This window comes from Carcharodon carcharias, chromosome 9, assembly GCF_017639515.1.
Source record: "Carcharodon carcharias isolate sCarCar2 chromosome 9, sCarCar2.pri, whole genome shotgun sequence".
Taxonomy (NCBI): domain Eukaryota; kingdom Metazoa; phylum Chordata; class Chondrichthyes; order Lamniformes; family Lamnidae; genus Carcharodon; species Carcharodon carcharias.
The window spans coordinates 20,099,918-20,124,296 of record NC_054475.1 but is presented as its reverse complement, the minus strand read 5'-3'; the positions used below and the strand labels follow the sequence as shown (position 1 = coordinate 20,124,296).

Sequence of the window (24,379 nt, the reverse complement as noted above, 5' to 3'; positions counted from 1 at the left end):
ATTCATCTCCTGCTTTGGTCATTAAGTCCTGCATTGTGACTTGAACCCAAAACTTCTGGTTCAGAGGCCGGGATAAAACTGGCCCACATGACCTCCTACTGCCAGCTACTCAAGCACAATTAAGGTTGGGTGACAAAGGCTGGCCTTATCGGGGATGCCTATAACCCTACTTCAACCTTCCTCCTCTTTCCTGTGGCATATCATGTTGCAAAATGTTTGTACTGCTCTGAGGTATTTCTGTGCAATTAAAATTTAGCACTAAAAGGAGAAAGCAGTAGAAAGATTAGGACAATAATGATTTTCACCAGTTACTTGTAGTGGAAATAAATGCATTTGCTTATGTTCATTATTCTAAAAGCACAGTCTGTTCAATTTTACAACAGAAACAAAAACCATAAAACACTCCTGTCCAGCGGAGGCTGGAATTTTGGAACTCAGAAGTAAGGTGAAAAAATTTATTTTAGTATTGGGTGAAAAGTGATGATTTTCCAATTGCTCATAATGTAAAAGAAGCTGGTGTCAAAGAGATAGATTTGGAAAAGATAATCATGTAGTTTTAGATAAATATATTAATTGTCTGATAATGAGCATACTGTGACTATGTTCAGCTGCCTGTAAAATATAATCCAAAGAATATTAATAAGATGATATCTGCAAGAAACAAATGCATCATTTTTGCATGGACTTAATTTAAGATAATGCACTCAGTGAAGGTTGATTCAATTGATTATCAAGTGCAGCAACAATGCAGCACCATATCATAATTATATTTTTGTAAATTATTATTGATTTTCTGGTATATTTTGACATTGTAAAAAATACGAAGCTCTTAAAGGTTCCAGTGGTAAGTACTGAAAACAAAATATACTTGTTCTGACTTGTTTTACATTCTACTCTTCTTTAGATTCTCCACTATGGTTTCCACATCAGAAAATCGACAAATTTTCATAAATTTGTGATTAAGTTCCTACGTGGTTATGTGTTTGATGGTTTGGATATTGATTGGGAGTATCCTGGGACATGAGACAAACGTCTCTTCACTGTGCTGGCACAGGTAGGACCAAATGTGTTTAACAGGATGCTTAGTCCACTAGCTAAAATAAAGCATCCTTCAAACCTTTTTGTGATTGTAAATTTCCTCTCAAGGTCCTCACCAAGGACAAGGGACATAGGAACAAGCGGAACAAGTGTAGGCCATTGAGCTCTTCCAGCCTGTTTCACCATTCAGTGATATCATGGCTGATCTGCAACTTAAGCAACCAAATATGCGTACTTTGAGAGTGAGTTTTAAAGGATAGAATTTCACAGAATTTTTGAAACATGAAAATGGAACGTTCAAATGTGAAGCATATGAATTTACGCAGCAAAATAATTTAATAAAATCCTCACTAATCACTGTACTGGCTACTGTGCAATAACAATTATCAATTTAGGCTCCATTTAAACCCGGTCCTACCTCTGACTATACCCTTAGATTAGATAAATTATTGTCTGACTCTTGGCCATGGATACATTTTGTGAAGCTGGAAAATTCTCTAGTCCATGTTTGAAACCCTTCTTTGGTGAGGATCTGTTGTTAAAAGAAATCTTATTCATTTTCAACTTCTAGGAAATGGTGGCAGCCTTTGAAGCTGAGGCGAAAAGCACTGGAAAACCAAGAATGTTGCTCTCAGCTGCAGTTTCTGCTGGGATGGGTATCATTGAGATGAGCTATGAGGTTCCTTAGCTTGGACAGTAAGTATCCATGTTAGTCACACAGTACAGAGTGCAGGGGAGATGAAGAGAGAGAGAGGCAGTATTTGCCAACTCGAGTCTGAGCTCGACTTCTGACATGGTAAAGCTGAGAAAACTGTACAAATGCTTCTTTCTTTCTTTCAATGAGCAGTAAAATATGAAAAGCAGGTGAGTAATAGAAAAATAAATTTGAATTATGCATCTCCTTTCAAAGCTTCAGGGCATCCCAAAGGTATTCACTGTCAAGAGTAGACACTGTTGTAATGCTTGGAAATACAGCAACCAACAAACTCACTGCAACACCCCAGAAACAACAAAGAGATGATGACCAGATATTCTGACATTTTTCTTGTGGTCATGATTGAGAGATCAATGTCATTCAAGAAACAAGGAGAATATCTTACTCTTTTCTTTACTAAAAAAGACATTTCTAAGTTATATAAGAAGTGTCCATGCATTTAGAGTCCCTCTCCTCTACCTGTTATGTAGTCTATTATGCTTTGACTTTGTTTTCTCATTTAGATCTCTGAATGTAAAGGCCCTTCTCATCAATTGGGTTTGATGTAAAAGTTATATGTTACAGATTCTGCTGCATTGTGCTCTGGGCAGACCATACTTACTTTATCCATTTCTGGTCACTGCAGCATTTTGGAGACACTCAAGCAATGGGGACAGTGTAATAGAGAGTCACATGGTTGAACCTGAGTGCCAGTGGTTCCACCCAGTGATCCATAATGATTCCATTTGGGTTCGACGATGGGTGTATGACCCCATTTAGGTGCCTAAATAAGTTTCTTGTTTGTTTCAGATGAGCACTGGCCATTTCCTAGCTTACTTGAAAATCGAGTTGGACAGGTATCTGGCTGTCAGTGGCCAGTATATTTCATTACTCTTCATTTTTCAGCATAAAGAGGGTGATAGGATTTAAAAAATGCCTCAAATATTTTAATATACTATAGAAACACACGGAGGTCTTAGCGGTGGCTCAGTGGTAGCACTCTTGGCTCTGAGTCACAACTCAATTTGAGTGTCTCAGCTGACACACCAATTCCATGCTCAGGGACTGCTGCACAGATGTGATGTTAAACTGAATCCCAGTCTGATCTCCTAAATAGATGTAAAGGCTCCCATGGAATTATTCAAGCAAGAGTTCTCCCTGTGTTCTGGCTAACATTTATTCCTCAGCCTAATTTGTCATTTATCTCAATGTGACAGTGAATGCACGTTGAAAGTAATTCATCATCAGTGAACTGCTTTGGGATATCCTGAGGCTGCAAAAGGTCCTGTATAAATGTAAGGCCCTTGCTTATTTTCTATAGTTTTAATTGTCAGAGCTAATTTGTTTCATGAGTTATATGATTACCATTTACTTTAGTAGAAAAGATATAAGTGTAACTCAGATCTCTTTTCATGCAGATACTTGGACTTTCTCAATGTGATGACATATGATTACCATGGATCTGGGAGTATTGTTACTGGAGAAAATAGCCCTCTTTTTCCTCTCCCAAATAACAACCACTATTTCAACATTCACTTTAATATGGTAAGTGTTCATGAAAATAATATCGAATCCTATCTATTATTTCCAATGGGTAACTGTCTTCAACCAGACGGTTTTCAAAGCCCTTCTAACATATTCTTTCATGCTTTTTTTCTTCTGTAGAACTTTTCAATGAATTACTGGAGAAATCAGGGAGCTCCTGCAGTGAAACTGAACATTGGATTCGCTACATATGGCCATACCTTCAGACTGACCTCATCTGAGACTGGGGTTGGAGCCCCATCAGGAGGTCCTGGACCAGCTGGGCTGTACACCAGAGAGACTGGAACCTTGGCCTATTAAGAGGTGTTGATGCCGATGCAACTTCTTTATTCTAAAACATCTTATATTTGCAAATACTAACCAACCAAGTACTGAATTCTACCCTATAAAAAGCTTAGTCTATGCTGTGAGAACATCTGCATTAGCTCAACCATATGAACCTCCTCAGGCAGATTAGGTAGCATGTTGCAATGTATTTTAAAAGCTTGTGCATCCCTTGTGCATTTCAAGGGATGAAAGCCCAATTTGAGGCAAGCAATGCATTCTGACATCCTTACCAAAGACAACCCCATCTGATCATCTGTCCCATGTATGAAGATCCTGCTGCTTCTGCCAGCATCACAACACATGGCCTGGCTCAGCTTAGGCACCAAAGGAACAGGAACCGAAACATGTGTCATCATACTCTGATGAACAGAGACATAATGACACACCCTCCATCATCAGAAGGTGTTTGACCGTCTTTCTCTGGCCATTGTTGTTAGTTTTGGAAAATACACACGGAGGTAAAATGGAGGATATAACCTTTTACATTCCCCAACCTCCCTCTCTACACAAAATTCCAGGGTTTTTTGTACAAAGATTACAATCAATCCTTCGTAGTTTGTGTGCCAACCTATGCCTTATTTCCACATTGTTGGATGGTTAAGGAAACTGATGTTGATGCTATTACTTAAACCAATCTCTTTATCATGTGTGTGAGTAAATTCCAGATGCTTTTTTTGGCTCCTTCAGTGTCTCAGATTGGAAACATGCAGCGTGAGGGATCATTGATTACCTTTTAATAAAGGGTAATATTAGCCAGCATTTGCTGTTTATGATTAAAAATACTTTTTCAACAGCAAAAAGAATATTGCCCCTAGTTTAAGGATTGTAATTGAGAGAAAATGATGTCTAAATAAATTAGTAAAGAAAAGTGAAATGAAAATGGTCATCAGTCTACATTGAGAGCATTGCAATTCACTGATCATTTCTGACCACTGATGATTTGAATGCCATTGTCTCTCTGTCCTCACAGATCTGCACAATGTTGAAAACTGGCACTTCCGAATGGGATGCTCCACAGATGGTTCCATATGGTTATAAAGGAGATGTATGGGTTGGATATGACAATGAGAGAAGCTTTGCAGACAAGGTATGTTTGATAAACTGATGTCCTACACTTTTTATTTGGTGGTTTTGCAATATTTGTTGTGATATACAGCTAGTTTGTCACAATCAGCATGAGGATCATGATGTTTTATCGATTAATTGAATACACATACGATTGTTGGAGAAAGCCTTATGGATGAGATATCTTGTTTGATGTAATTTAACTAGCATTTTTATTTATAACTGAGTCTTTTATGTAAGAGTGTTAAGAGAAGTTCATATTTCTGTCAACTCACTTCTTTGTAGCAGATAGCAGTGCATTATAGACCTTAACCGCTCATTTTCAATCTGTGACCTCTCGAACTTGATCCTTTCACAAGTAGGAATAGCTTCTCCACATCTCCTCTGTCCAGACGTGTCATGATTTTGAATACCTCAATCAAATCTCTTCTCAGCATTCTTTTGTCAGAGGTAAACATCTTAACTTCTCCAATCTATCTTCATAATTTAAGTTCCTCTTCCCTGGAATCATTCTCTTGAATTTTTTCTGCCCTCTCATCTTCATGTCCTTCCTAAAGTGCGGTGCCCAGGACTGGACGTAACTCTCCAGCTAATGCTGAACTAGTGACTTATACAAGTTCAACATAACCTCCTTGACTTTGTAGTCTATGCCCCTATTAATAAAGTCCAGGAGACTGTACGCTTTAGTCTGCACTCTCAACCTGTGTTGCCACATTCAATGTCTTATGCACATATATACTAATGTCCCTCTGCCCCTGTACCTTTATTAAAGTTGTACCCTTAATTTTATACTTTCTTTCCTTGTTCTTCCTATCAAAATAAATTGCTTCACATTTGTCTGCATTGAACTTTATCTGCCACCTGTCTGACCATTCCACCAACTTGCCTATGTCCTTTTGAATTCCAACTCTAATCTTCTCACAGTTCACAATGCTGTCAAGTTTTGTATCACCTGTAAACTTTGAAATTGTGCCCTGTACACCAAGGTCTAGGTCATTAATATACATCAGGCAAAGCAAGGGTCCCAACACTGACTCCTGGGAAGCATCAGTTATATTTGGGTAAAAATAGTTTTTTTAATTCATTCACGGGATGTGGGCTTCACTGGCTGGGCCAGCAATTATCGCCCATCCCTAGTTGCCCTTGAGAAGGTGGTGGTGAGCTGCCTTCTTGAACCACTGCAGTCCATGTGGTGTAGTTACACCCACAGTGCTGTTAGTGAAGGATTTCCAGGAATTTGACCCAGCGACAGTGAAGGAACAGCAACATATTGCCAAGTCAGGATGTTGGGTGGCTTAGAGGGGAACTTCCAGGTGGTGTTTGCAAACAAGGATTTGTGAATTAAACTGATGAACAATGTCTTTCAGGCTGAGTGGCTGACAAAGAACAACTTTGGAGGTGCAATCATGTGGAATCTTGCTATGGATGATTTCTCTGGTGCTTTCTGCAACCAAGGGCCTTATCCTCTTATTGGTACACTGCACACTAAACTTGGAATTTCTACAGGTAAATGTCAGGACTGTTTAGACTTTGACTGGTTACTTGTTGCTACCAGAAAGTCAGCATGGAAAACTACTAATAACTAATATAACTTAGCAATTATTTGGAGTACCTAAAGGTATTTCTACTTCAGCATTGTTGGAGCCACATAAATCTGACTATGAGAATATTGCTGAGTACCTACAAGCTTAAAATTCCTAAAACAGGATGAACCATACAGTAAAATACTGAAACATGTAAATATGTTATTACGGCCCAGGTTGCAGGGGTGAACGGATTACTCTCTTTATCCCACTTTTGAGCTGGTTGTAACAGAGTTTGAATTTAAAAAGGAGGTACGGTTGCCAATTTATATATATTTGACCGTGTATAGCTTGGTGTAAGAAATAAGCCAGCCAGGTTCCTTAAGTTAACAAGTAAAGAGTTAGTGTTATTGGTAAAACTCACTCAGGTGAAGATGTAAAAGCTATGAACAACAGGTTTAAAATGAACAAATATGTCCAAATCCAGCTCACACTGTAGTATTAGGTTTGTAAGGTTTAATGTGTGGGACTGTATAAACAACACTGCCCATAATGATGATGCAAGAGATCCAGAGTTGAGAGTGAGAATGTTTCTAGCTTCAGCAGACTAATACCTCGATTTGTATATCTATATATAGTTCAGTTAAAGCTAATAAACCAGCTATTGTTTAGACATAGAAATGTCTCAGCAATCATTCCTCAGCCAGTCCAACCAACATACAATACACACAATCCATCACTCCCCATCCCCCACCCAACAAGCATACAAAAAGGAAGTCAGACTCTGCACGATATCAGACATTGAAAACTTGGCCAAGTAACAAGTAGAGTCTGAGAGAAAAAAAATCACGGGGTGACCAGATGCCTCTTTGCAGCTGAAGGGTCCTGGTCCACAGTAGCCACTGGTTCTAGGTGTTTTTCACAGCATCACAGAATCACAAAATTACACAGTGCAGAAGAGGCCCTTCAGCCCATTGAGTCTGCACTGACACATGAGAAACACTTGACCTACCTACCTAATCCCATTTACCAGCACTTGGCCCATAGCCTTGAATGTTATGATGTGCCAAGTGCTCATCCATGTGCTTTTTAAAGGATGTGAGGTAACCTGCCTCCACCACTCTCCCAGGCAGCACATTCCAGACCGTCACCACCCTCTGGGTAAAAAAAGTTTTTCCTCACATTCCCCTTAAACCTCCTGCCCCTCACCTTGAACTTGTGACCCCTCGTGACTGACCCTTCAACTAAGGGGAACAGCTGCTCTCTAACCACCCTGTCCATGCCCTACATAATTTTGTACACCTTGATCAGGTCGCCTCTCAATCTTCTCTGCTCCAATGAAAACAACCCAAGTCTATCCAACCTCCCTTCATAAATTAAATGTTTCAGCCCAGGCAACATCCTGGTGAATCTCCTCTGCGCCCTCTCCAGTGCAATCACATCCTTCCTATAATGTGGTGACCAGAACTGCACAAAGTACTCCAGCTGTGGCCTCACCAAGGTTCTATACAACTCCAAAATGACCTCCCTACTTTTGTAATCTATGCCTTGATTGATAAAGGCAAGTGCCCCAAATGCCTTTTTCACCACCCCACTAACATGCCCCTCTGTCTGGAGACAGTGGTTTTGATATGGAATTCTCCTTTTGGAACTTTTGGTTTGCAGCAATAAGGTCTTCTGGTGGGTTTTTCAAAACACAAGCAGGTCAGCTTTGATGAGAGAGGTAACAGAAGAAAGACAGATTGGGTAAGGCTGTTGCACCTGAGGCAGTCTCACTTTGAATCTTCAAAATTCAGTATCTTTTCCCCCAAGAGCTGGATTATGTTACCTCACCCAGAGATCTCCAGGTCTCCATAAAAAGCAACATATGTCCTTCTCAAATGAAACACAATAGTTGCTGTAAGTCAGTGTCCTTTGCTTAGAAAAAAATGCCCTTTTCAAAAAAGGTTAATTCACATGAATGTCCACCCGATGACATTATAAATTAATTTCCAGATGATGACATAATAAATTAATATATATCCAGTTGATGGCATTATAAATTAATATTTTATATAACACATCATCACAACATTAACAGGCTAACTCATGATTCTGCACAGGTTGTTGCATCCAATATGCATTAATAGTTAAATAAATTGAAGATGTGCAGTGTATTATTGTGTCATTTAAAACGATAATGGAAAGTGATACAAATGTATCAATTTTTTATCAGATGGAGTTCAATAACATTTTGTGTACCTTGACTTAAAATAAAACTACAATTAAATCACTCTTCAAAATTTGCACACCCACAAATAGAGTCCAAACAGAATTGGTTATGTCACAAGATTTGCTCAGTAGCCCTTATTGGACTGAATTTCCAATCAGCTCATTCCTGACCCCGTAAGGAATTGAGTTCTAGCTGAAGATTTTCAATGCAGCAACAGCCCTTGCCTTTGCAATGTTTACCATTGTTTGCTGCTAATTTTGAAGCAAGCAATGAATTAGTTAATTTCATTCCCTTCTAGGTTGCATTCCATCTAAAACAACACTGCCACCAGCTGTTCCTCCTACTCATGCCCCTAGTGGTGATGGCAGTGGTGGCAGTAGTGGGGGCAGCAGTGGCGTAAGTGCTTTCTGCGCCGGCAAAGCTAATGGTATCTACGCTGATCCAAAGGACAAGAGCAAATTTTATCAATGTGATGATGGAGTGACTTACCTGAAGATTTGTGTTGCTGGATTAGTCTTTGATCCATCCTGTACCTGCTGCAACTGGCCATAATGAGAAAGCAGAAGGTAGGCTTGCTTACTAACCTAAGTAGCAGTTCAAAGCAGGCTTTCTGTGAAAACAACAATGTTGAGGTGGTGTAAAATATCAATGTAGCTTTTATTAGAAGTCCTGAAATGGTGCATCAGGAGTTCAAAGTAGATGGGTAAAATTTAATAAACCACATCGCTGGGTATACAATTCCAACCACTTCTCACAATGAGTGTAGGTTCATTTTCCTAGTTTTGGTTGGGTTGAAATGAATGGAATGCTCTCACATTGGTGTTATTTTTATTGGTTCATGGGGTGTGGTGTTGCTGTCATGCCCAGCTTTTATTGCCCATCCATTACCCATCATGAGCCACCTTCATCAACCCTTGCAGTCCCACAACAGTGCTCTCGTATCTTAGACATCTGCAATGATATTTTCACAGAACAAGATTACTGAGTTTTATTTCAGCCTAAGCTGCTCTTAAGTAAACGTTCCAGAAACTGGTTGTGGAATTGGGGAAGACTTTACATGTGTTCTTGGTCAGTTCTGTTGGGTGAAGATGTGTTGTTGGGGAAGGAGAAAGACGAGGAAACAAGAAAATGATTACAATTCAAAATAGGCCCAATATATCAAAATTACCTGGAAAAACTCAGTAGGTCTGGCAGCATCGGCAGAGAAGAAAAGAGTTGACGTTTCGAGTCCTCGTGACCCTTTGACACGTCAACTCTTTTCTTCTCCATCGATGCTGCCAGACCTGCTGAGTTTTTCCAGGTAATTCTGTTTTTGTTTTGGATTTCCAGCATCCGCAGTTTTTTTTGTTTTTACCAATATATCAGTTGTTTATTTTTATGCTGCTGATGTGATATTGAAATATTATTGTTGAATAAGAGAACACTAAAATACTCTTTATTTTTCCAGCCTGCCATTAATCTTCATTGGGCATCAGTGAAGCTGTAACTGGTCTTCAGTTTAATTACTGGGATGACACTACCTTGTGGATAAAGACCATTCCTGTACCACATCTAATTTGTCTCAACTGAAGATTCATTAAGAAAACAGTTTACTTTTTTTTTTAATTAATGAAATACACCAATTACAGTTGAAAGGAATTCACCTGCATGAATTCATTTCCAACAGAACAGTTCAAGGCAGAAACAGACGTTTGAAACTTTGACACAAACTCAAAGCACAGCACTCTGATATCTACAGGCATTCCAGCACTTCACAGGGAAAGCATTTCTGGGTTCAACACAGGAAGGAAAGTGAAAGTAAATGAGTTGTGGTATCCTGCATTCTACTGACATTTGTTTTCACAAGAAAAAATGAAACTAATCATTTATATAGTGGATTAATTAAATCTTTGTAAGATAGATAAGGGGTGGGGGCGAAATTTTAATTGGCAATACATTTCCAATGCAAAAACGCTGTTTTCAGTTAGATTCCAAACTGCCTGAGGGGACTTTTTTTGTTTTTTAAAATTTTTTTGAATGTGAGTGTCATTTGCAAGGCTACTACTTGTTGCCCATCCCTAATTGCCTTTGAGAAGGCAGTGGTGAGTAGCCTTCTTGAACCGCTGCAGTCCATGTTGTGGAAGTACAACCACAGGACTATTAAGGAAGGAGTTCCAGGATTTTCACCCTGTGATAGCGATGGGAAAGTGATTTAGTTCTAAGTCAGCATGCTGTGTGACTTGGAGAGGAACCTGCAGATGGTGGTGGCCCGATCCGTCTGTTGCCCTTGCCCTTCTAGCTGGTAGAGGTCATGGGCTTGGAAGATGCTGTGCAAGGAGGCCTGATGAGTTGTTGTGGTACATCTTGTAGATGGTACATGTGGCTGCTACTGTGCACCGATGGTGGATGGAGTGAATATTTAAGTTGGTGAATGGAGCACTGATCAAATGAGCTGTTTTGTCTTGGAACATGTGGAGTTTCTTGAGTGTTATGGAGCTTCAATGTTATATTGATGCTGCTTCCTCTTGTGTGGGTGGGATATAGGCCCAAATTTTAGAGTATTGTCTTGTGCATTTATCCCTGAATGTTTCTGTGCGAGTGCAACTAAATATGGTACAAAGCAAATTAAATATCCAAAACAACATAGCTGAAAATTTCCAATCCAAACATTTGACTTATCTTTCAATATATTTTGTCAGAAAAAAAATTACAAAGAGAGCAAAGGAATCCAGGGAAAAGATGACAGTTTTAATAAATCAAGCAGTGTCATTGTTTACTGTGTCTAGGGGCTGATTCTAAAATCACACACTTATCATGCTCAGGTGATTTGTTGACACCAGTGTAACTCTTTCGAGTACAAACACATTTCCATCTGTTTCAGATGAAGTTACATTGTTTCATAGTTTGCCAACATGAGAGTTGAACTCTTGATCTTGGGGTTCCAAACCCAGTACCATAACCACTTGGCTATTTAGGCCAAGCCTTGACACCATTGTAACTCTTTTGAGTACAAACATGTTTCCATCTGTTCCTATTCAGATGAAGTTACATTGTTTCATAGTTTGCCAACATGAGAGTTGAACTCTTGATCTTGGGGTTCCAAACCCAGTACCATAACCACTTGACTATTTAGGCCAAGCCTTGACACCATTGTAACTCTTTTGAGTACAAACATGTTTCCATCTGTTCCTATTCAGATGAAGTTACATTGTTTCATAGTTTGCCATTGTGAGATTTGGACTCTTGATCTTGGGGTTCCAAACCCAGTACCATAACCACTTGACTATTTAGGCCAAGCCTTGACACCATTGTACCTTTTCCTTTTGAGAAATAGCCAAACTACTTTCATTTGTGTGATTCTCCGCTAACTTATTAATGAATCATAAAACCAGCTTGCTCATAAACAAGTAATTTATCACAGCAATTGACTTAATAACATTAAAATGCAGCTGTGGTTACTTAAGACCCAATCTTACATTATCACACTGAAATCTGGTAGAAACAATGACAAACCAGTACATTAGCAAATTCATTTTCATTTTGCATGCTTTAATTGTTTATTTATGCTTTGAGGCTGTATGTTGCAAGCAAATGTATTTATTACCATTACATTAAGTAAGGCCAATTGCAATAACTACACTTTTCATCAAAGATCAAACTCTCACCACAAATCATGTGGTAGTAATATTTACTAAGATCAGCTGGGTCAGCATAGGACCCATCAGCCTTGTCTTGGCAACATTCATGGAGTATAGAAATAATAAAGTGTTAGTGAGGATTATGGGTGGAATTTTCCAGTCCCACTAGCAGTGGGAATCGTAGTGGGTGAGGGTGGAAGATCTGGTGGGGTGCGAAAGGTCGAATGGATAAGGGGAGTGGGCAGGGTCCGGGTGGGCAAGGGAATGGTGACAGATGTGGACTCGGAGGGGAAGGGAGGCGTGTGCAGAGTTATGTTTATGGGTCCAGTGTGATGGGAGGATTTCTAGGGCTGCAGAGTGAAGACTGAAGGTGACTTTGGGTTTGGGTGGGGTGGGGGGAGGGATGTTGGGGCGGGGGTGGTGTCGATGGTGATGGGATGATGTTGGTGGGTGACTGTGGGAGGGTTAAAGGTCCTGGAGCAGGTGCAACAAGTGATATGTACCGTCTTCCCACAAAGGCAGCTCAGTACGAAGGCAATATCCTCAATGTACAAATGCAAAAAAATAAGCTGGGAGGAGGGTCTTCTTGGGTGGGTGGAGCTCAAGGTCAACCCACCTGGCAATTAAAGGAACACCCTAATAAGAATGGGAGATATGGCAATGATTGCTGTGGTCATTTGAAATCCTAACAGCATAGTGAAGTCCACAAGGCAGCAAGCCTGGCCCAGAAAATTCTCCAAGTATTGAGATTGCAGCAAGGCGTTGGGCTGCTGATCATTCTGTTCCATTAGCCCTCGGCTGTGGACAGAGTGAGGGATGAAGGGAGAGAGGGAGGCAGATGCCTACAAGGAGCACGCTGGGTGAATGGCTGCCAACTTGCAACTGGTCATGGTCATGCACAACAAAGACTCGTGGTTAGCCTTTCTATTATGGCATGGCAAAGATTTCTCTAATGGTCTTAAGGGAAGTGGAGGCAAGCGGAATAGCGTGAGAGGGAGGCTTCAAACACATGGCTCTCATCGCCCTTGTCAAATAGCGATGGCTCCATGTGCAGTCACGCATTAAAGGGTGGGACACCCATCCTTGGTCCTCATGGATCTCCTTCAGCTGAAGGGTGTGAAGTGTATGTGAATATTGCAGCAACTAGCAGCAAGAATGAATCCAGGAAACTTCCAGACAGTGCAAGTTGACATATACCGACAAGTGCCCAAACATATATATGATTATATACCCATACAACCACCAGTGTGCATTCAGGACTGCTTAATCTTTCTAACCCCACAGCTACATCTAGGTGCATCCCTGACATCTGCTGCACAGGTGGAGGCAGTCTGCTGACTACGATGCCCTCCTGTCTGTGGTGACTTTGGCTGGCATTGCCTGGAGGTCCGAGGCCTTTTTTGGGTCTCTTGCTTGGGGTAGGTGCACCCTTCTTGGCCTGAGCAGCTGGAGCTGATCAGGTCACAGGCAGAGAGGATTGGCAATGGCTGGACATGCTTGGAATGTCCTGAGTGGATGCCCCTGTTATGTCCAGCTGGCGCTCCTCCTCCCATTGGATGCCCAAGGGGCACTCCCTTACTCCTTGAGGAGAAGGAGCACTTGGAGTAAGATCGAGGTGCCATGACCCTCTCTCATGTAGCCACTGCTGGAACGTAGCCATGACTACAACGACTGAATGCAGGCCCGAGCACATTTACAGCAGAAACCGTGCATTCTGCTGGACCTGGGTCTCTATGGCATCCGTGATCCTCCCCATGGAGACTTTGATGCGCTCACAAGCCAGAGCCGCAGCATTAGAGAGAATACGCACAGACTTCTCCATCTCATGTGCCACTCTGTTGAGGGTCTCTTGCACCTCTAATTCAAGTTCCCTTTCTTCTCATTGTATCCAGCATTTTCTCTATGGCCGATTTCAGAGGCTCGTCATCGGACCTGGATTTAGCAGGTGCCTGGTATCGAGCTATTCTCCGTGTGCCAGAGACCTTGGCTGCTCCTGGCTCCGCCTCTGCTTGCTGTGGGTCTGAGTCTGTGAAGTGACCACCAGAGTGTGACCCGGAGCCTACACTAGATCTATGACCCACTGAGGTTTGTGTTTCTGGGCTGGTGGAGGGTGCAGGCGAATGCTGCGATTGCTCTTTGGGTGAGAACTCTTCTTCCTTCGTGGGCATCTGGGGACATGGGCTTTATTCACTGGAGGAGACTGGCATCCCCCTCTTCTTCATTGAACCTGAAACGGAGAAAAGAGAGTGAGCAGCTGGCTGGACTGGCTCAAACATTGCACATATCAATCACCTTGAATTTTCGAAGGTCTCAGAATAATGCATGCTTCCTCACTGGATTGTTGGGTGAGGCTGACCTCGCCCTCGGCACAGGCACGGTTCCTATCCTCCCCTCCCAGCTCTGTAGCTTGTTGCTCAAATGCAGTGAGGGTTGCGGCTCTTACATCCCACCACCTGTCTGCTCTCTCTCCCTCCCGGTGTGGGCTGTCTTCTCCTGCATAAAGACAGATGGATGGATGGTGGGCAAGTTTGATGAAAGACCAGGTCACAGGCTACTCATTCTGTGGCTACTAACTGACCTCCTGACTCCCTGAAGTCTGACCACCATGTGCAAGGCACAAGTCAGGAGTATGATGGAGTGCATGAGTGCAGCTGCAGAAAGCTCTTACAAACTAGACAGCATGTAGGCCGAAACAGCCTGCTTGATTGGTACCCCTTTCACCACCTCCAACATTCAGCCTCTCCACCAAAACCGCAGAATGACAGCAGTGAGTACCATGCACAAGGCAAATTGCAGCAACCCATCAAGGCTCCTTTGGTATCACTTACCAAACCCATTGGTGCTACCAGCTGAATGGACAATGGCAGCGGGCGCATAGGGACAGCAGCACCTGCAAATTGTCATCCACTCCACACCCCATGGCTGTGGCTTCACTGTGACTGGGTCAAAATCCTGCTGTTGCCTCCCTAACAGCACATCACATAGGCAGCAGCAGTTCACAAAGGCAGCACCCCACCACCTTCTCAAGGCACTTAGTTATGGGCATAAAAATACTGGCCTTGACAGTGACACCCACATCCCATGACAGAATCACAAAATGAGTGGTGAAATGAGTTTGAAATGAGTAGAAGGTTCACTTACCTGAGCGGAGCGGATTAGATCATTGGCCTGTTTCCTGCACTGCCAGCTAGTGCTCCTATGGTCCCCATGGCTGCTGCCACCCTGGCAAACTCCTCCCAGGCTGCCATGGTCAGTTGGGAGGGCCTCCTGCTGCCATCCTTTGGAAAGGAGGGGTCCCGCCTCTCCTCGATGGCTTGGAGGAGTGTCTCCAGGGAGGCAATGCTGAAACGTGGTGCCAGATGTTACTGCCTTCTGCTGTATATCTTTCAGCCAGAGTCCTGGCACTGCTAGTGAAGGGCTGACCACGTACCTTTTAAATATGGTGCCCGGACGTAACAGTGGGGTGGTCGACTTTCTGCCCTCTCCACCACAAGACTCGACATAAACCACATGGCTGCACAATGATTGAGCTGAACATCGTGCGATTCAGCACGCTCACCCACAATGTTCTGCAGCGGAAGTCCCTCTGGCATCTTTTCCAGCAACGGGACTTGGTCCCGGACTGGACAATTTAGCCCAATGATTGTGGTTGATGATGTTATGTCTGCTGATGGCTCAAATTTTGCAAAACAACATACAACTAGTATTTTAATGATTTGGATTAGACTATCAAAAATAAAATATCCAACATCAGCTTTATTGAATTAAATTTGCAAAGTTATTGCAGCATCAGAAACCCAGATCACTTTGTTATACTTCAGGTGAAAGTGTGAAATTGAAAAAATCAGCTATTTCAATAAAGGAATCCATTGGACGAAGCGCTGATAGATATCATGCCCTACTCTCATTTGCATTAAATGGTAGAGCTACTCACCCCAGTCAGGAATTTCAATGCAGCTCTAACCAATGCTGTGTGGTTCCGATGCCACATCTGCTTACAATCAATATTTTCTTAACGGAAAGTGTATAAAATACATGTTAATCAAAAAATGACCTTACTTTGGGCAGGCAGATACTTAAGGGAAAGAGGGTACAAAGTGATCGTGAGACAACTGAAAATCACAAGATGAGCAACCAGAGGACGGCAAGTTAAGGTGACTGTTTGTCGTGAGGAAACATTTTTGTGTACAGTAAGTTGTTGTGATCTGGAATGCACTGTCTGAAAGGGTGGCAGTGCAGCTCATTGGAAACATTCAAAAGAGATAAATATCTAAAGGGAAAACATTTAAAGGGCTTAGGGAAATGTGGGGGTATGTGATTAATTGGATAACTTTACCAAAGAGCTAGGGAGAGGTGTCATCGGTGATAAGCAGATCTGTGCTGACAATCCTTGTTATCACATGATTTCAGCCTAACTGGCAAACTGTTGGATATCTCCCTAACATAAGAAATAGTAGAAGGATTTTTATGTCTTGGCCAACCGAACTCTATCTTCCTATGTTCTCCTTAATTGCTGCTTGCAATCAATAACGGGGAGAGATTGATGTAAGAATAAATGGTGATGGTTTATTGAGACATAGGGCAGAGTACCACATCATATGTGCTCACTTAGAAACCTCCTAAGCTAGACTTACAGTTCCCAGTTGCCCGTGCTGTACAGTGATTCGTCAATGCTGTCACATGATCAGTACACTTGCATTCTCTTAAAGGGACACGGTACCTCACTTTACCACATCCCTCCCCTTTACTTAAAATTGCAGTTAACAAGCTGAAAAAACTAACTATTTACAGGTCAAGTCACTCAGGAGGCCTTCTTTCACACAGGTTGAGCAACACAGCCCAACAACATTGGCTGGTGTTTCTGAGACCTTTTCAGGGGCAATTGCTCAATATACCCCTCAGTGGATGATTTCACCATCTTCCAGGAGTAGTCACATTTACTCTTGCTGCCCCTCCCCTCCAAGCTGAAACAGATGATAGGCAACAAGCACAAAGCAATACAACGATGAACTACATTATGTGCGAGGAGAAAGAGGAAAAGGAAAAAATAAATCTTTTTGTTTTTCTTTCTGAGGACTGTCAATAATTTCTCTTTTTCTCCCTGCGTGTGTCCTTTCCTTGGCAGCACTGACCGGTATCTCTGTCTTCTCTCTAATTTCGCTGTTGGCTGGACTGGACTCAGGCGCAAGCTGAACGTGAATGAACTCAGTAGTTGGGATTTCTGACAGCTCTTCTGAGATTTCAAGGTCTCCTACCTTTGAAACATCAGGGCTTTTACGCAGCTGCTGCTTCAGCTGCCCCAATTCTTTCCTATTCTCATTAATAGTTTCCTGGGGAATGGCATATTATTGCCCCTTCTCAGCTAATCTATTCCTTAACTTGGCCAAGGACAGGCTTAACTCTTCCTTTTCTTCTTGATATCTTTTTTGTGGCACAAATTAGGAGCTGATTGAATTTTGTAGCACATGAAAGTTCTTTAATAGATTTTCCATTTCCTTTTGAAGGATGATAACTCCAGCTTGAACTCTGTCCCAGTGTACCACCTCTACGGGCTTCACCCGTTGGGTCTTTACATACTCACTTTTTCTTGCAGCAACATTTCTGATTTTCAGTTGGGAACTTAGTGGGCCCTCAAGATTTATCCGTCCCAGCTAGTTCCTCCCAAGGAGACTCGGTCCCCTGCCTGACATTACAAATAGGTGTAATTTTGCAGACTGTTCCTCATACTGCACCTTGACTTGACATACCCCTTTCACATTTATTTCTTTGGTCGTGTATGTCCTCAGCTTTGAGTTCGAAACTTCTAACTTCAAAGGATGGGTTCCTTTACCCAGATATCTAAATGTATGTTCTCCAATGGCGGACATCTCCCCTATCAGCTTCCATCTTAATGGGCTGTCCGTTAATTGTAATGACGACTTGGATTCACTCAGTTCTACCCACTTTGAGGTTATATAATGAACGGATATCTGACTCTATTTCTTTTGGCTCTTCCATAAGGCATATTTCACGATTTTTCCTTCTGCCTTTATAGTGTTGTTTTAGCCTCTCTCTGCAGTGCTGCCTTTTATGGCCATAGCGGTGGCAGAAAAAAGCACTCGACTTGTTTGAGTTGTCATTCACTCACTGGAGGCCTGGATGTATTTCTCTCATTCATTTTGTGGGTTTTCACTGCAGTACCATTGTTTTTCAATGGTCTGGAGCTAGAGAGTGTTTCCTGCCTTTCTGTGGAGTCCAAGGTTTTCATGTCTTTTGTTGCTGGATTGTCCCACTCGACCAGATGGACGGCGCCATTTTGTGTAACTTTTAGAACTTCGGAATTTCTAACTGTACCCTCCAACGTGGTAGCTAATTCTAATGCTTTATTGAAGTCTTGGCTAGGCTCGGCTAGCAAACGCCTTTGGATTGTATCATCTCCAATCTCGCATATCAGCCGATCTCTCAACAAGTCACTAATGGACGTTCCGAATTCACAATGCTCAGTCAATGCCTTTAAAACAGCCACATAGTCAGCTGTTGTCTCCTCTGGAAGCCTGTTCCTTGAACTGAACTTGAAGCACTGCATAGTAACTGAGGGGTTTGGCCTCAGGTGGCTCTGTACAATTTTTATTAACTCGTCAAAAGTCTTTGAGTTTGGGGCGCTAGGTGACGTAAGGCTGCGGATCAGCCCACATGTTTTGTCCCTGCATGCGGACAAAAGAATTATCCTCTTCTTCTCCTCCTCCATGATGTCATTAGCGGTAAAAAAGAATGCTAGCCATTCAACATAGAGACCAGCCATCTGAAATGGGGTCGAATGGATCGACACACCTGAACTGCGGCATCATGAATGACTGCAGGGGGACTGCACTTCCCAATAAGCTTTCCAGGTAACGGCGAATGTAGGTGTTTGGCTTACTGTGGTGTCACCCACTCTCTGGGGTCTCATAATTTTCTGCCCATAGCCATTTTTCACGTATTTACCCTTATAAATGTATTGCTGCTTTAAGCGCAGTCACCATTTAAAAAAAAAATTCTGTCTCTTCAGCTGTCGGCTTTTCTGTGCTGGGTTTTGCATTCTTTTTGATTTTTGGTGGGATCCCTGTGATCGCGATTCAACAGGGTTCTTAAAAATTTTAAACTGCAGCTCTGCTCCAATTGCCGGCTATTTTACTCTGTTAGTACAGATGCTCTTTCTAGTGCTTTGCTCACCCATCTTGAAATTTATTTTCTTTTGTTCTGTATCCTCATCACCACTTTTATGTCTTGGGTAAATGAGTTTGTTGGACAATTGAACTCTAACCACTTGCCTTCCTATGTTCCCCTCAATTGCTGCTTGCAATCAATAATGGGGAGAGACTGATGTAAGAATAAACAGTGATGGTTTACTGAGACATAGGGCAGAGCACCAGATCATACGTGCTCACTCAGAAACCTCCAGAACTAGACTTACAGTTCCCACGCTGTGCTGTGATTTGTCAGTGCTGCCTCATGATCAGTACACTTTCATTTTCTTAAAGGGACAGGGTACCTCACTTTACCAACGAAATAGATTCCCTGGAGCTTGTTCAGCATCCTTCATTTTTTTCATTTACCATTTTCTTGGTATGCACAGTTTACCTTATCTTTAGTTTACATATTGTTCTGTACATCATGATTGGAATACTGATAATAGGAATATACAAACAAGGAGAAGGAGTAGGCCATTTGGCATCTTGAGCCTGCTCCACCATTTAATAGGATCATGGCTGATCTAATAGTAACCTCAAATCTGCATCCCGCCTACCTCTGATAACTTGTCACCCCCTTGCTTACCAAGAATATATCCATCTGTGCCTTAAAAATATTCAAAGACTCTGCTTCCATCGCCTTTTCAGGAAGAGAGTTCCAAAGAAATAGGAGAAGGATTAGCACATAGAATCCCTGGAGCCTGTTCTGCATCCTTCATTATATTCAGCCATCATTTCCTTGGCACTTACAATTTACTTTACCTTTTTCGTTACATATTGTTCTGTACTTCTTGATTGGAATACGGGGTAATTTATAATAGTAATTTCCAGGGCACACAGGCCTTGAAAGTAAATTGCACAGCAACCATTTTTCAGACATTATATCAGCCTATTATACCCTCAGCCAGAGAGGTAGGAAGAATATTTTTCTTTATTCTTTCATGCGTGTGGGCATTACTGGCAAGGCCAGCATTTGTAGCCCATCCCTAATTTCCCTTGATTTGGCCATTTTAGAGGATTCCTAAGAGTCAACCACTGTGGGTCTGGAGTCACAAGTCATCCAGACAAGGTAGGGTCACAGATTTCTTTCCCTAAAGGAAAAAGTGAACCATATGGGTTTTTACAACAATCTATGATAGTTTAGTGGCCACCACTGAATTTAATTGTATTTAAATATGACCAGCTACCATGGTGGAATTTGAATCCATGTCCCAGGACATTAGCTTGAGCATCTGGATTACTAGTCCAGTGACATCACCACTGTCTCTCCCCAGTCGGCAGCTTTCTGGTTGAAAGTGCACCCTTTGCTATATTGGTTAAAATGGTTGCGCTGATGTCAGAAGCTCATGTCAGGAACATTGAAAGGCAGAAATAATTTATGTGAATTAGAGGTCTGCTCGTCTTGCAGGATCAATTTTTGATTTTTGAATTGTCCACCAGTTCATTCACCATGTGCTGGACTTGCACAGCCCAACATGACGCTAACCAATAGGAAGATTCATACTTACATGGACCTGAAGCATCGGGCTTTCCCGCTCTTTTTGATCCCACGTTAAAATTTGGGAAATTGTGTAGCTGTAAAAATAATGCTGTGATGTAAGATCACATGATCTGTGTGAACCAATGTGTTAGCAGCACGGGGAACCTCTGGAGCAGAGTACTCTCTCAACCCTCCTCACCAGATTCCTGGCCTCTGTTTATAGCACAACAGTAAATTTTGGGTGATAGTGAAGATTGACAATCGAGATAACATTGTAGAGGAGACAAGTTGTTACTCAAGAGAAGGTGAAGTTAATATTACGAAGATAAGAACTGTTATTTTTCCATTGTGGCTGATCCTTTTCTAGTGATAAAACTAATGCCTTATGGAATTGTTTACCCCAAAGGATAAACTCAGTGTATAAAAGAGAGAGGTTGATACCCACAACATACCAGCTGCAAGATGGTAAAACTTCTATTTGGAACAGGTAAGCCTATTTTACCATTTAATTACCTTTGATATTGTTATAAAACCATGTTTTATATTTAAAATGACTTTATTGATTGAGGAGCTGAACTTAGCATATAAGTTTAAAAAGCTTGAATAGCAGTATTTTATAGAGTTGATCTCCAAACAAATTTTCTTAGTGGAAACATTTGGTTTTATTTACAAGACAGCAGTAGCAACTACACGCTTTCAGCAAACTCCATAAGTAGGAAGTACTCTGCTCCAGAGATTCCCCGTGCTGCTAACACATTAGTTTACACAGATCATTTGATCTTACATCACAGCATTATTCTTAAAGCTACACAATTTCCCAAAACTATTGTTACTACACAGCATTTTAAAAGTGACTTGAACAGCAGCTCTTAAGATGGCTGAAGAGTCACATAGCTGTACCCTACAAATTACAAAGCCACAGCAAGGAGCTGGGCTGTCTAGAAGTAGCGCATAAGAAGAAATTAACATGGATGAATGACCCATCTCCTGAACCATTCACAACACATCCAAACATAACCAATGTATTCAGCTGGATGTGGAACAAGGCATTAAATCAACCATTTTGGACAATGGATCCTGACTGAGTAAGGAACTCCACTGGGCATATCATGTAATAATTTTTAAACAGTAGGCTTGAAACCAGCTAAGTATGACCATGTTTGTATAACTGGCCAGTTTATGAGAGGAGATCGTGTGACGAGCAAGCGAATACTCTTTGTGTTTTAAGAAACTGTTTTGTTCCAGGCCAGTCAGAGTGAGACAAAAAAGATCCTCAGTTGGCACCCTCTCTCTCTCTCACTCTCTCCAGCTGCGCTGCAAGCTTGTGCCCTGCCTGACTTCTGACCAGCCACACACTGCAGGCAGCTTCTTAAATATCAACACAGCAGCTTCTGACTCTGCAAGAAAAGATGGAAATCTTCCATAAACATCTTTTTGAGCTGTTTGATGCAGAATCTGTAATGATCATCGAATCTAGGCTGAAATCACTGACACCATCAATTTACAAGATCTGCATACGCTAAACGATTTTGGACTTTTAAGATTTAACCTATCCTCCCACTTTGTGTGTGTGTGTGTGCTTGTGTGTGTGTGTTTGTGAGTGAGAGTTGGAGAAATACTATTTCCTTTTCTTGTAATGCTTGTAATGCTTACAAGAAAACCATTAGCAAAGCTACAGCTGGAGCAGCGGAAACTAGAGCTAGATTTTCAAGCAAAAAAGAGGAAAGAAAAAGACAGGAGAGAAAGGAAAAAGAGGAATGAGAATTCCAGGAAAAAGGAGAGACAGAAAAGAAAGGAGGAAAGAGAATTCCATGAAAGAGTGAGAGACAGAGCCTTCCAAGGAAAAAGTTTGAAAGGGAGTTAAATGCACAGAAAGACCAGGAGCTAATGTAGATGGAACCGAGGAGGGAAAGGTTGGCTGTATTCGGTGGAGCTGGCACTATTAAAATAAATGACCATAACTCAGGACTAAGCATTGAACTTTTAAAGTATTCACACTTGGTATCAAGGTTTAATAAGGAGGATGTGAAGGTATTTTTTTGTTGCATTCGGAAAATTTGCAATGAGGTTGGAGTGACCAGCAGAGACTTTCACCCCAATACTGCAAAGCAGATTAATGGGGAAAACCCATGAGGTTTATTCCCTTTTGTTCGATGAGAATTCGTCAAACTATGAGGTGAGCAAAAATGGCATCCTGATCGGACACGTATCAAGAAAAATTCCAAACTTCTTGGAAATGACTCGAGCAAACTTATATTGAGCTTTAAAGGCTTAAGCAACTCGCTTTCAACCAATTGATACGGGTGCTTCAGATAGATCGTACATACAAAAAGCTCAGAGATGTGATTCTTCTTGAGGACTTCAAAAACTCACTCTGTCTTTCTGTAAAGACCCATGTTCAAGAACAGAGTGCCTCCAAAGCCAGGCAAGCAGTGATTATGGCTGACAACTATGAGCTTGTGTCCACAAGCATTGTTCCCAAGAGAAATCCTTTCCTAGTCATCCTCAAAGCCCGAAAAGATAGAAAGTGGAAGAGTGATAGAATAAGCAGCCACAGGTGAGAGAGTAAAAATGGAAGCACAGGGGTTCTTCCTCAGACTCAGAATGAAGGTGCTGCGAATAGCAGTGATGCCCAAAAGCCTATGTGCTTCCATTGTATCAAAGCAAGCCACATTTGAGCTGACTGCTGGAAATTAAAGGGATAATTTCTATGTTTTGTGAGGTTACACCAGACCAGTGCACACAAATGGCCCCTGATGGAAAGCACAGAAAACAAGACTGTCTCTAAATGTGGCAGTAAATCCCTGTTAAAGTAGTGCTGTGTGTGCGGTACAATTTGACCAAATCGCTAAAAGTTACCAGGATTTTGGTTTCAAAGGGAAAGTGATGCCATACTCCTCAAATGAGGCAGGTTAGTTCATAGTGCTAGTTAGGGTTACAGGGCCACACAATCCTCCTTGCTGGATAAAGGCATGACCATCCCAGCTGAGAGCGGCTGAATGCAAAGTGTTAATGGAAGGTATTGGGGGGAGATACATGCTTCGTATTGAGTGCACCTGAACTGCAGCCTTATTTGAGGACTGGTTACCATAGTGATTGTCCCTAGTTTACCTGTGGATGGGATTGAACTGCTCCTATATAATGACGTAGTGGGGGCTACGTGGTAGCTGCAATAGTGGTCTTAGAGATGCCAAATGAGGTTAGGGAGACAGAGCAGTTACAGGAGAAGGTTCCTGGCTTTTTCCCTGACTGTGTGGTAATTCAGTCCTTTGTCAAACAAACTCCGTCAGAGGAGGTTGAACCAGCACCGCAGAAGGATGACTCTGCAGTCTGGTCACCTGAAGCTTTCTTCAGAAATTTAGATGAGCCAGAGGAAACATAAGCAGTCTTCCTTGGACAAGGCTCAGCAAGCTGACACCCATGTAAAAAACATTAGTCCAGACTAAATCTGGGGCAGAGGCAGTTCAGAAGGGCTACTATTTAAAAAAAAGTTCTCCTGTTGAGGAATTGGAGAGCTCCTCATAGACCTGTGGATGAAGAGTGGACAGTGGTCCCCCAGTCAGCAGTGCTTCTGAGATACTATCATGAAACACTGAGGATACCGCATGAAATTCCAATGGCTGGACATGTCCTTATCCTAAAAAAACAAGCCCACATAAGGCAGCATTTT

General features: G+C 41.9%; 1 protein-coding gene and 1 pseudogene across 3 annotated transcripts in view; both read left to right on the top strand.

Annotated features, from left to right (window-relative positions):
• The window catches only part of LOC121282380, a 58,648-nt pseudogene extending 49,692 nt beyond the window's left edge, over nt 1-8,956 (top strand).
• Nucleotides 8,957-20,894: 11,938 nt separating this feature from the next.
• LOC121281973 (acidic mammalian chitinase-like) overlaps nt 20,895-24,379 on the top strand; it is a 52,993-nt gene continuing 49,508 nt past the window's right edge. For all 3 annotated transcript variants that reach the window (XM_041195262.1, XM_041195261.1, XM_041195263.1), the window contains exons 1-2: nt 20,895-21,014; nt 21,116-21,196. In XM_041195262.1, coding sequence (XP_041051196.1) covers nt 21,172-21,196 — 25 coding nt within the window. In that variant the 5' untranslated portion in view covers nt 20,895-21,014; nt 21,116-21,171. The remainder of the gene's footprint in view (nt 21,015-21,115; nt 21,197-24,379) is intronic.